Source organism: Liolophura sinensis, chromosome 1 (genome assembly GCF_032854445.1).
Source record: "Liolophura sinensis isolate JHLJ2023 chromosome 1, CUHK_Ljap_v2, whole genome shotgun sequence".
NCBI classification, from domain to species: domain Eukaryota; kingdom Metazoa; phylum Mollusca; class Polyplacophora; order Chitonida; family Chitonidae; genus Liolophura; species Liolophura sinensis.
Window position 1 is genome coordinate 77635631 of NC_088295.1, and position 13499 is coordinate 77649129.

General features: G+C 41.0%; 1 protein-coding gene across 1 annotated transcript; it reads right to left on the minus strand.

Moving 5' to 3' along the window:
- Positions 1-1054: 1054 nt before the first annotated feature.
- Positions 1055-11821, minus strand: LOC135464260 (arylsulfatase I-like). The gene is made up of 7 exons (XM_064741747.1): positions 11721-11821; positions 5962-6043; positions 5385-5495; positions 4741-4863; positions 3836-3968; positions 3371-3524; positions 1055-2257 (listed from the first exon to the last, which is right to left on the minus strand). Exons 1-7 carry the CDS (start codon positions 11819-11821, stop codon positions 1555-1557), a joined length of 1407 nt encoding a protein of 468 aa, XP_064597817.1. The 3' UTR covers positions 1055-1554.
- Positions 11822-13499: the final 1678 nt, after the last annotated feature.

Here is a 13499-nt window from a genome sequence, read left to right on the forward strand (position 1 = left end):
CAGGATTCGAACACACGACCTTGTCGGTCAAGTGTCGGATTGTCACAATGCGGCTTAACCCTCTGAGCCAGCGATGCGCAACCATCGTGTATTGAATGAAGAAAATGCTAAACAAGAACAGTCACAAAACTTTCCACGCATGGTAGAACACAGTTTGAATAAATACGTGCAATACACGCATTACATCTTGTCGATATATCAGCTCGGTGGTTCTGTTAACATATAAGTCTGCAGCGATCGTGCTGGTGGACTATAAATCAACCTAACAACAATGCCGGGATTCTGCTAGCGGACTAAGAATCCCTGCGGCCGGGATCCTTTGATTTGTTTTCATGTTAATCACCAAGTGTGATGGTAACACACCATTTTTAAGAATCCTGGACCAGTAATCTACGGAACAGCTATCCAAAATCTCATTTTTTAAACCAAGTTCTGCTGATGTACTGTTTGTATAGAGTTTTTTTTTAAGTTGCTACTATTTACCCAGTTAAATGAACAGTTAGAATAATACCCTAACTGCATGAGGTAGATTAACAAGAGGCTGGATCTCACAAGTTACGCTCGACCGTTTGTCAGCCAGCACACTGCCGTCACTGCTCTGATATACTACACTACACGCAGTGAAGTCTATTGCGAATTTCACCAGGTCTATTTCACACTGAACAGACTATGCATTGTAACTATCATACATAATATATGTATTCATTTTTTGTGTTAAATTGCCAACTTCAGTGCTATTCTGTTAAAAGGATTCCAAATTGCGACAAATGCTGCATAATATTTAATTTTAGCTCAATTTATTTATTTGATGTTTTACGCCGTACCCAAGAATATTTCACCCATACGACCGCTGCCAGCATTATGGTGGGAACGAAGCCCACCACCATCTGCAAGCAGACACTTTTAGCTAAATATAAAATAGGTGACTTCTAGCTGAAAATCGTTAAATCACAGTTATATTGCCATTATAATTTACGTTGGTATGTATTCAAATGAAAATGTATCTTGAATTTTTTGTCAAAATTCAAACAATTTATAACGGTGTATTGATCACTTATATGACAAATAATTGGCAGTGTGCAAAATGAGGTAATAGTGACTGTACTTATACATACCACGAGAAGACTGTGTGAATTTTCTGCAATTTAATACGTTATTCATTAGCAACATGAACTGCAAACAACCATTTGACTCCCGTTAGCTGTTAAGCGGCAGTCACGGTATATGGCAATCACGTTAAATGTTACTGTTGTTTGGGCTAAATAGGTCATGGTACATAGAGCAAAGGGCTTGTGAAAGACGCGGAAGAACGTATTCGTTATCGCAGATACGGTATCGTTTCGGTTATCGTATACGGTTTCCCGTATATATGCCATTAGGAAGAGACAATTCCTTCTAATTAAAATGAGTTCCAAATATTATACGTTTTTCCCATTCCAGAGATTATTTGTTGTCCATGGACAGTTGCTATAATACCAGAAAACAAGCTAGGGACTCCAGTTCTTCAATAAAATAGCAACACAATGCGAAATACGTAATGAGAATTATTAAATGTTAGAAGGTCTGTTTGTCCATCCAGCAACTCCAGGCCCCGTCGTAGTACTTGGGGTTGGCATTAGGATCGGTTGGTTTGTTTCGCGGTGGAACCGACGTTTTCCTATAGTCTTCGATTTTCTGGAGAAGCATCTCAACAAGGTTTGGATTTTGATCCGCGATGTTGTGGTATTCACAGGGATCAACGGGAATGTTGAATAAACAAGGAGCTTTCTTTGGCATGCAATTTGTTGAAAGGTTTGAAGGCTTTGGACCGCACTTTAGGACGATAGGAATGTCTTCTGAGCTGAATGTGACAGGGTTGCTGTCCATTGCTTGAGGTTCAACAATGTCGCCACCAGAGGGCGTGTCGTCCCCAGGAGGCGTGCATCCATACCAGCCATCGTTACGCCCGTTGGATATGTCCCCCGTGACCAGTTTAAAGTCGCCAACGCGAATCGAGGAGAAGTTCTGGATGGGGTCGATGTTGTGAAGAATCTCCTTCCTGACGTCAGCCCCACGGGAGTTGAGAACGTCCCACATGTCATAGCCGTCTATTGTCGTCATTTCACTGGGGTCTCCGCCCGCCACCCTGTAGATCGTGGGCAGCCAGTCCGCCACGTGCATCATGTGACTGGAGACATAGCCTGTGTTCTGCAGAAGAGGGCTGTACACAAATCCAGTTCCTCGGACCCCTCCCTCCCACATGGTGTTCTTTAAACCTCTGACAATAGAAAACACACACAGCATGTTGAATAAAAGCGCCACGTTGGATATAGGAGCAGTTGCACTCAAAGCGCAGCTGAGATACACACATTTTGATTAACGACAACTTATAAACTACTCAATGATTTGGGTACTGATTCAATTTACTCGCCTCGAACATTTCTTGCGTTTTTCCGTGATCATTGAAAACTATTGACTCCTTATCTGCATGAATCCCTCGTGATATCTTACTATATTTGTATGGTTTCTTAGTTCTTTGGTGTTTTGAAAATTGGTCTTGCGATTCTAGATATTGATTTGGATGACGGCTGGTACATAAATGACTATTCCAACGCCTAGATACACGTGGAGTTTATGTCCAAAATCATCATTCCAAACACCTTCTAACATGTTACCTACTGTACACTCTCGTCACTTTCAATACTACAAAAGAATCTGTTTAAGCGGACCGTGGTTGCTAGTGTACTACAAGAGGATCTGTTAAAGCGGACCGTGGTTGCTAGTGTACTACAAGAGGATCTGTTAAAGTGGACCGTGGTTGCTAGTGTACTAAAAGAGGATCTTTTTTAAGCGGACCGTGGTTGCCAGTGTACTATATGGGGATTTATTTATTGCTAGTGTTCTAGGCTAGATAATTTTCTGAAGATCCTGATATGACAGTCACACGAGGTATGACTACCTGCATCTTCTTGGAACTGACACAGGTGTGGTGACTTAACATGACAGCATAGTTACATATGACAGTTTTAACTGAGAGGACAGTCACACGGGGCATGGTACTCAAGAGAACGTGCCGATACAGGCTCGGTGGCCCAACGTGAGGGAACGGTTGTATATCGCCGTTTTACATGGCTGATGATAGTATAAGAGGTTTGGTTACCCGTTAGCTCACATATCGATGGTTGCATGTTGCAGTTTTACCCGGCCTGACAGTCACACGAGGCATGGTTACCCGTGACAAAAGATACAGGCTTGCTTGCCCAACGTGAGAGGATGGTTGTATATGACAGTTTTATCCAACACATCAAAGGAGGCATGGTTACCCGAGACAAAAGATACAGGCACGGTGATTTAACTTGAGACAGTTGTAGTATGCACGCGTCAGTGTTACCTGAGGGGATAGTTACAGGCAGCATTCCCGTCGTACCCATTGGCTGGTCCTCCATTGTCCGTGGTAAAAATTATAACAGAGTTTTCCATCATTCCAGATTCTCGTAGCGCCCGAGTGACGTTACCCACGGAGTCGTCGAGAGCTGACACCATGCCTGGTAATATTTAGAACATTTCGTATTAAATTATACATTTAGTTAGAGAGAGCCAAGTACAACATACCGGGCAACACACCGGTTAACACTGAAAGGTACACTGCAATTTTTGATACAAACCATTCTTTATATTATAATAAGGTCATGCCTAGAAATTTGGGGATAAATTATCTATAATATCAAAAGTTTATTTATTTATTTGATTGGTGTTTACGCCAGTAATAGTTTCCTCAGTAGTAGACCGAACTACTACTATTTCCAAATAAATTACTGATTAGTACTACCCTCAGATTTTAATATTTCAGTATTACCGGCAAAGATTCGTCTCTTTTCATTTTGGATATTCAGAAACCTGTTGACATATTTGGCCGGAGCTTCCACTGCCTTGTCTTTGCCACCATTTCCGGCATGGACTGCTTGGTAAGCCAAGTACAGAAACAGAGGCTGGGAAGAGAACAGCGCAAAATTTAAACACGATACCGTACGTGGGAAGGTCTGGTAGTAACAGACGGATGGCCGTGGTTTCCTCCCATCATAATGTTGGCCGGCGTCGTATAAGTGAAATATTCTTGAGTACGGCGTAAAACACCAATCAAATAAATATAAATAAATAAATAAAGTAAATAAAAGAACACACTAAGCTGTGTATCTTTGTTGAAGAGGGTTTCTATATATTACAGGAGAGACCAGAATCATTGTTTACAGTATCAGGTGTTATATTATTTATATCAAGGAGTAAATAATGTGGTTCTAGCACTGTAGTGAAGGTAGGGAGAATGAGTCGGTATTTACTTGGGATTTAACGCCGTACGCAAGTATCTTTCACTCAGATGACGGCGGTCAGAGTTATATCGGTGGAGGAGTTCGGTCAGATTCGGTCAGGTTTGTCAACATTAAATTACCGGAACACAAATAAGGTTTACCCGGCCGCTGATGGTTGTGTCCTGATTAAGGAAGATTTCGAACTTAAGGTCAGTAGGAAACTGGGATAGATGGAAGTAACATCATACCTATAAAAGTAGGTAAGAGCATTTACTTTTATACACATCCTGTTCCTGGTGGCATTGAGAGACAAGTGCTTGTGCGAATGAGAACATTTTGGTATTGATCGGATATTTCGACAAGGGATGAAAAAAGAGAAGGTTAATTGTGATGCAGATAACTACTGGTGACTACCTCTGAGGTATTATGAGAGAGGATAAAGACTGGTAATTACCTCAGAGGTATTGTGAGAGCGGATGATGTTCTCAGCAGCAGACGAGAAGAGTTCCGTACTGTAGCTTCCGTTCTCATTCCGCACCACGTTCATATCCTGACGGAAGTCCAAACCTGAATACGTCTAAAATCAGGAAAATAACACATTATACTTGTCACGTGTAAGTGAGGGGGAAACTGTATCGTAGTTCTGCATAGTCGTTCATTAACTGAATTCTGTCATCCGAAATGATAACAATTGTCAGCTGGCATGGTGCGCTTAAAATTCGACAATTACACATAATACAACTAAACTTTCTTCACACGACATTGCACGTTTAATCCACGATATCAAGATCGACTATACTTTTAACATTGTGGTATAAAAAGGTCTGTGATCGTGTGGTAGGCTTAGTTTTCATTTCTTTTGTTTTAATCAGGCTAAAGAGACGCTATCAGGCAAAATAAAATATCGGTCGTTATCAGTCATTTTGTTTCATTCCCCTTTGACACTCGATCGTTCACAAATATCTTTCAGAAGAGTTCATCAGAATTCTCCCCCTTCCCCATTTCAAACATTACCATAGTGAGGACGACCTGGCCGAGTCATAAATGAAAAAAAATTGTATTACTTAGGACAGACAAATAAAATCTTGATCCACGTACATCGTCTGCCACGTGATCGAAGTAGTCCTCCTTTCCCAGCCAGTATCCGAAGTGGCTTTTGAAGCCTCGATATGTGGGAGTGTATTCTTTCTGGAAGAATCCAAGATGCCACTGCCGAGAGAAAACAAAACTATCACCGAATAAAGTAATTATTCATGGTCAAAGAAATCCGCTTTAGCAACCCTAATGTGTTTTTCCTCCCTCCCCCCCCCACTTTCCCCCCAATTATCTAGTACTTACACAAACTGTATCATAATAGCAAATTATATACTTTCCCGTTTCCCCACTTTGTCCACTTTTGATCCTAGTCCAAAATAGGATCATTTCCTTTTCCCCATTTCTCAGGTATGTGCACCTTCGATACTAATCGATAATAGCATAACTTACTTTTCCACAGTTTATGCACCTTTAAAGTTCGAATCCATAATAAAACATCTTACTTCTTCACACATTCCAGCCTAGTCCAGCTTATTAACTTACTTTCCCCTAGTTCCCCATCCCGTGCACCTTCGCTCAAAACCCAGAGTAGCCTATTGTACAACTTACTTTTCCTACAATATGAGATGAATATCCTAACTTGTTCAAATACTGCGGCATAATTGTCTCGTCCAATGACAATCCATACGGTTGAGGCCCCAGTATAACCGAATGCTGTAAACCTGTAGATAGAGAATTAAAAGAGGAAAAAACAAAACAAAAAAATCAAAAAAGATGAAACACTGACTCACTTTCTCACCTGTATGTTTTAGGTGTCTGTCTCACATGTGTGTATTTGGTCTCTGTCTCTTCTGTATGTATTGGATGTCTCATCTGTGTGTATTGGGTGTGTCTCACCTGTGTGTATTGGGTGTCTTTCTCACCTGTGTGTATTGGGTATCTGTCTAACTTGTGTGTATTGGGTGTCTGCCTCAGGCATTTGTATTGGGTGTCCGTCTCACCCGTGTGTTTCAGGTGTCTGTCTCACATATGTGTATTAGGTGTCTTTCTCACCTCTATGTATTAGGTGTCTGTCTAATCTGTGTGCATTGGGTGTCTGTCTCACCTGTGTGTATTTGGTCTGTCTCACATGTGTGTATTGCGTGTCTGTCTAATCTGTGTGTATTGGATGCCTGTCTCACTTGTGTGTATTGGGTTTCTGTCTCTCTGTGTCTATTGAATGTCTGTCTCACTTATGTGTATTGGGTGTCTGCCTCACATGTGTGTTGGGAGTCTGTCTCACCTGTGTGTATTAGGTGTCTGTCTTACCTGTTTGTATTCCTGATTTCCCTCCTGTGTGTATTGGCTGACTGCCTAGCCTGTGTGTATTTGGTGTCTGTCTCACCTGTGTGTATTGAGTGTCTGTTTCACTTGTGAGTATTGGGTGTCTGTCTCACCTGTGTGTATAGAGTGTCTGTCTCACCTGTGTGTTTCAGGTCTCTCTCTCTCACCTGTGTGTTTTTGGTGTTTGTCTGCCTGTGTGTATTGGGTCTCTGTCTCTCTGTGTCTATTGAATGTGTATCTCACTTATGTGTATTAGGCGTTTGTCTCACCTCTGTGTATTGCTTGTTTTTCTCACCTGTGTGTATTGGGTGTTGGGTGCCAATCGTATGAGTGGAATATCCCAATTTCTTCACATACTGCGGCATTATGTTTTCGTCAAGGGTTAAACTGCACGACATCATTGAGGATATCGTACCATGCTAATCTGTGGTTGTGTAAAAAAAGTACTTAGCAAAGACACCTGTGTGTACTGGTTGTGCATATATGTCTTAGCTGTGTGTGTTAGGCGCAAGTCTTGTCTGTGAGTATCAGCTGGGACAGTTATATAACAGTTATATTAGTCCCAGTATCAGGTGTCTGCTTCACCTGTGAGTATTTAATGTATATTTCACCTGTCTACTCTCATCTTTGTATATTAAGTATCTGTCTTATATGTGTTTTTGGTATCTCTCTCGCGTGTGTATATTGAGTGTCTGTCTCACCTGTGCGCAGTAGGCGTTTGTCTCACCTGCGTGAGAGTGTCTGCCTCATCTGTGTCTATTGGCTCTCTTTCTCACCTCCATGTGTTGAGTGTCTGTCTGATTTGTGTGTCTCACCTTTTTACATTTTGTTTCTGCTCACTTGTGCGTATTGGGTGCCTGCCTCAGCTGTGTGTATCGGGGGTCTGTCTCTCACCTTTTTACATTTTGTTTCTGTTCACTTGTGCGTTTTGGGTATCTATCTCACCTCTGTGTATTGGGTATCTGCCTCATCTGTGTCTACTGGCTCTCTTTCTCACCTGTGTGTGTTGAGTGTCTGTCTGATCTGTGTGTCTTGAGAATATGTCTCACTTTTTACATTTTGTTTCTGTTCATTTGTGCGTATTGGGTGCCTATCTCAACTGTGTGTATCGGGGGTCTGTCTCTCACCTATATACATTTTGTTTCTGTTCACCTGTGCGTATTGGGTTCTGTCTCACCTCTGTGTATTGGGTGTCTGCCTCATCTGTGTCTACTGGCTCTCTTTCTCACCTGTGTGTGTTGAGTGTCTGTCTGATCTGTGTGTCTTGAGAATCTGTCTCACCTTTTTACATTTTGTTTCTGTTCACTTGTGCGTTTTGGGTGCCTGTCTCAGCTGTGTGTATCGGGGGTCTGTCTCACTTGTGTGTATTGGGGGTCTGTCTCATTCGTGTGTATTGGGTGTCTATCTCATCTGTGTGTATTGGCTGTCTGTCTCACCTGTGTGTATTGGTTGTCTGTCTTACCTGTGTGTGTGTTGGTTGTCTTCCCACTTGTATGTATTGTCTGTCTATCTCACCTGTATGTATTGGGTCTCTGCCAGCTATAAGTGTACTCCGAGTACGAGTACAAATCGGCTGCACGTAGTAGTTGTTGAGAGCTTTCCCTTCCCTAAGTTGGAGTGGACTCCCAACCGTACAGCATGTACATGTATGACATCTTTCACTTGTTTAAGTTGTAGCGGTGTGACTGGTGATTAACCTTATCCTAGCCCTGCAGTAGGGACCAATGTACTTTCTCAAGTATCTGACCAACCTCCCCATGTTAGGTCAATTAAAAACTAGTCGTAAAAGGATTCCAAATGATTTTGAGTGTCCTGTAAATATTTCTGACCAGGTTTTATTTACATTAACCTCACACAAAGGTCTTGTATTTAAATAATAACAACTCAACTTAGTGGTAACTTTTTACGAGCACAAATCAATGTTGATAAAATAATTACACATAAAATATAAGCCTAACAAATGAATCATGTATTCTTTGGTTGACAACACCGATGGTAACTACATGTGTTTACCTGGTATCTCCGTGGCCGAGTTGATTATCACGCCAGCTCTCTTCAAAATTATGGTAAAGCATGAAGTGAAAATGGTACCCCTGTATTTTACGCAGCGGCTGGATCTGTTTTTTGAAAATATGTCAAGCTCAAGCGCAGCGCAATAGCCCAGGAGCATCTCACCAATGTGGTCTCAGTGAGTTCAAGACCAGCTTATGGTGGGTTTCCTCTCCGCTTGAAGGTCTGCCAACAACCTGCCGATCGTCATGGGTTATTAGTGGGCTCTGCCCGGTTCCACCCATCATAATGCTGGCCGTCGTCGTGAGTATTCTTGAGTACGGCGTAAAACACCAATGAAATAAATAAATAAATAAAGGAACAAATAAATAAATAAATAAATAAAACAGTTATATACCCAAACATAAGTTAAAATTCAGCAACCTGCCTTAATATACAAAATCAATTAGTGTAAATAAAACTATGTATTCATGACTTTTCTTTATGGACTTGCTGTGTGACATTAGGACCTGTACATTGAATTGTCTCACCAAGTCGTCTGCCGCGATTAGTATGATGTGTGGTCTGCTCGAGTTAGATAACGTCGACGATGGGAACAACAACATCACCGCCAAGCATATCCAGCATCCATGGTTTGGAACAAACATTTTAACCTACCGAAACATGACATCAAATACAATGACAAGGATGAAAGTACAAACAAAATTATTCTGAGCTGATTTTGAGTATCAGAATGCCCAGCCCATTAAACTTTTCTTTTTTAATTAATTAGGCGTATACATGGATTAGCTCCTTGACGTGTGACCATTGACCTTATCACTTTTGAATAAATTTTAATTTGCCTGTGTATTCAGCATTTCTCCCTACTCACTTCTTTTGCATACGCAAGAAGCGCTGATCAGCTTTAAACAAAAGCCTAGGCCTACACAGAAAATGTGTTTTACGAAAAAGGTTACGAGACTTACGAAGTTTTGTGAAGGTGACCTCTGATCTTTACCATGAAAGACATTTACGATTATCAATAAAATGCCCCTTAGGCTTCACTCTGCACAATCGTGTTGCATGCATGTGCATTCTAACAAAAAAAAACACGTTACTCTGAACACAGTCTAGCTGCATGGCCACACATTTCCGCTCACGTGTTCACAAATTCAAAAATCTTGCAAATACAGTTCAATTCCTCACTGAATACTACATTTGGGGGAGAAAGCTAGGAAACCCGTCATTGCGTAATCTTACGAAGGGAATAATCAAAACAAAGCAGCGTACACGCATTAGTGTCCTCGACAAGACCCCATTAGTGAATTACTGATAGATAACACGATATAACTCGCAGGTTAGCAGGCTATGTATCAACATTGTTTATCTTTGAGAATAGAGGCCAGTGCTATCTGTATGTGAACGTTGACCTTGACTGTTGATTTCTGTATACTTCACTGAGCAATACTCACAACAGTGATAAAACACCAGAATTACCGGGCTAGAAAGATTTTGGGTTTATTCAACCATCGATAATTTAACACTTCCATTCGTTTTAGAGTATTACCCTGCACAAAAATCCACGAAAATGTCAGTATCAAGATGACGTGATTTCACCTTTGTTTTCAGTTTGAAGGCGGTACGTCCTTGGACCTTTAGGTAGCCTGATGCCGTTAAAGACGGCTTGTTATATACCGTGCAAAGCGCAGATCCCCAATAACTTGCCGAAAGTCGGTAAGTTATGCATTCCAGGTATTCCGGTGTCATCTACCACCAAAATAAATGATCGCCAGCCCAAAACTGCACAACTCTTGAACATTGCATTAAGCTACAATCAAACAAGGGCGTATCGCTGAAAGTTAAATTAATCATGGTTAAAAAAAACAAAGAAAAAAAAACAACAACAAAGAAAACAATGATTTTTCTTCTTTTCCAATGGGAAATCGTTTTATGATACTGAGACCAAACCACGGGCGATGGTATCTCTGAAATGAAACAGCAGATTGCCCATTAAATTCTGGTTCGAGCGTTAACCTTCGGTAGAAGTACATAGCGTCGAAAATACTTCCTCGTGTACATGATACGTGTACCCTGGGATTAAGATCTTAATCACAGATGTAAACCTAGTATCGACCAAAGAGGACGGTAGTGAATTTATTGCATTTTCTTGTGTATGACATCAAACATTAAAACGAAGGTGGGCGGTAGCACATACAGTTGACATATAATACACTGTATGCGCTTGTATTTTTGACATGCTCTGCACGGATAGGGTACCGGTATGTTGTATGAACTTATCGTTACACGTGTCGCATTCACAGAATCTCTTACAATCATATTCTTCCCATTCGACATCCACGATGAGTCTTAAGAAAGTGACAATTTCAAAAAATAAGGGTTGGTAGCAAGATTGGATGAAACAGCAGATGGATTAACATTCCTGTTTACAGACATAAAAGTTCAGTTCAGACGCGAAACTTGTCGAATGACCAATTTGATTTAAGCAACTGGCTGTTACTGGTTGAATATACAGGTGTCCGTTTGACACTGGTCGTTTGGAAGCGTGCGGTTATTGGGATTTATTAGCTCTCTTACACTACGTGGCTTGGTACGTATTACAGCGAGAATGAATAAGAAGTAACAGTGAACTCTTTGAAACTGTTAATACGATTCCTGAGGAGCAATTGCCCCCTATGCTTTAGCTCTCTACCCTCATGTATCTGGAGAAGAGCAGAGATTTTCTATTGGCGGTTTCATTGTAGGATTATTGGTTGGTCACAAATATACAAAATCTTTATACTACTGCCAAATGTTATATAACATAGAACTCTCCTGTTTAAATTAATGCATTAAATGTCAATGCATGAATCTGTATCTGTGATTGTTAGTTTCTTTGGATATCTAATTTATGCATTAAGCCTGAAACACAGTATACAACAGACATCAAACATATTCTGGATTGATCGAGAGAAATTATCAATGCTATTTGACTACAGGGCTATGCCTATTACAACTGTTTGTCCTTCCACGGAACAAAAATAGATTTACATGACCACACAAAACTATGCCTTAGTCCATCCACTGTACCCAGCCCCTTCATGGTAGAGCGGATTGGAGGCAGGGTCATTAGGCTTGTTCCTCAGCGGCACAGAAGTCAGTCTATGAGCCTCAAGTCTCTTCTCTAGCATCGTGATAATTTCTGGATTCTGTTCTGCCGGATTGTGATACTAACACGGGTCGCTTGGAATGTGGAATAGACACCGCAATTTCAGCGGCTGACAGGCTGTTGGCGTTCGCTGGGTTGTCTCCACACTCAACTTTCAGCGGGTTGCCTCCCATGTCATTTGCCGACCTTGCTGCGCTGCTCTCTTCTTCCGGTTCCACAAAATCGCCGCTAGAGTCGGGGTACAACCATACCAACTATCGTCTTTTCCGCTTGAAATGTCACCAGAAACCAGTTTGTAGTTCCCGTTCCGAATTAATGCGAACCCTCCAATTGAGTCTATGCTATGGAGAATCTCGTGTCGTATATTCGGGTCATTAGAACTGAGAGTATCCCACATGTGGTAACCATCAGTGTCCTGAAGTACTTCCGGGTCTCCACTGGCGACCCTGTAGACCGTGGGTAACCAATCCGCCACGTGCATCATGGATGATGAAATGTAGCCAGTGTTTTTCAGGGCCGGGCTGTATGCAAAACCCGTACCTCGGACAACACCTTCCCACATCGTGTTCTTAGTACCTCTGCAACCAGTACAGACAATACATCATGTTTTCGGTAAGAGGTTATAAGTGCTCGGTCTTTGTTCATTTTAAATTTTCTAGGTTTAAATGAAAATAAAAGATTGAGGTAAATCGCTTAGAACTGAGCAGTCATTTAGGATTAAAACAAAAACATTATGAACATATAATATATGCAGAAGTACAGAATAAAGCAGCGACTTGTACTGTCCTGATTTGTGATTCATCAAACGTGAGATAAACAAAAACTACCGATACTATTTTTTAGGCCTGTCAATTGGAACGATGACACAATAAGATGTAGATTAATGTAGGCCTTTTCTCTTTAAAAACTACAGTTGAGGTGAAACTTTGCGCACTTAACAACACAGGCAGATAGCTCCCAATTGTACCTTTCTCTTCAAAAAGAGTCTTTACGTGAATCTTTAGCTAAGGCAACAGCTAAATAACAATTGTTACAGGTCATCTGGATTACGTGATGTGATATAGTTACATGTAGTTCTTTTACGTGATCTTTACATTTGGCACGTTACCTGAGAGGATAGTTACAGACAGCATTCCCATCATACCATTGGTTGGCCCTCCGTTGTCCGTGGTAAAAATGATCACAGATTTTTTCGTCATTCCAGATTCTCGCAATACCCTAGTGATGTTGCCCACAGAATCGTCGAGTGACGACACAATGCCTGGAACAAAATAATATAAAAGTACATTTGTATCATTCTCTTTATGTTTTGATAGACATACTGGAAGTGTATATGAACAGTTGCAAATACATCGTGACAGAGATACAGATTTCTGGTTACATCATCAGTATTATTTTGTTATTTACTTTCCTTATCTCTTCTGATTGTCGTTTATTACCATACTCATGAATTTTGCACTTATATGATTTTGATCTACTTTATGAGTAGAGAAATCCGGATTGCTCGGGGAAACATGGCCGTCCATCCAAAATGACAAGTTATTGGAGGGCAAGGTATTTTCCCACGCTTGAGAGATATGCACACAATATTGATGGGAGATAAGTTGCTTTCAACGAATGTAAGACTGGACAAACGGTCAACGTCGACCACTGTCATCAAAGCCACAGGATCAATGAGAGACGGTTATCTAGAAATTCTC

Excerpts from the sequence above, each read along its gene's own strand:
- LOC135464260 (XM_064741747.1), bottom strand. The coding sequence starts at position 11,821 with ATGCTAGAGAAGAGACTTGAGGCTCATAGACTGACTTCTGTGCCGCTG. Across the intron at positions 6,044-11,720 it reads CTCTACCATGAAGGGGCTGG|GTTTACAGCATTCGGTTATA; the intron begins GTACAGTGGATG and ends CTCTATCTACAG. Across the intron at positions 2,258-3,370 it reads GCCTGTAACTATCCCCTCAG|AGGTTTAAAGAACACCATGT; the intron begins GTAACACTGACG and ends TTCTATTGTCAG.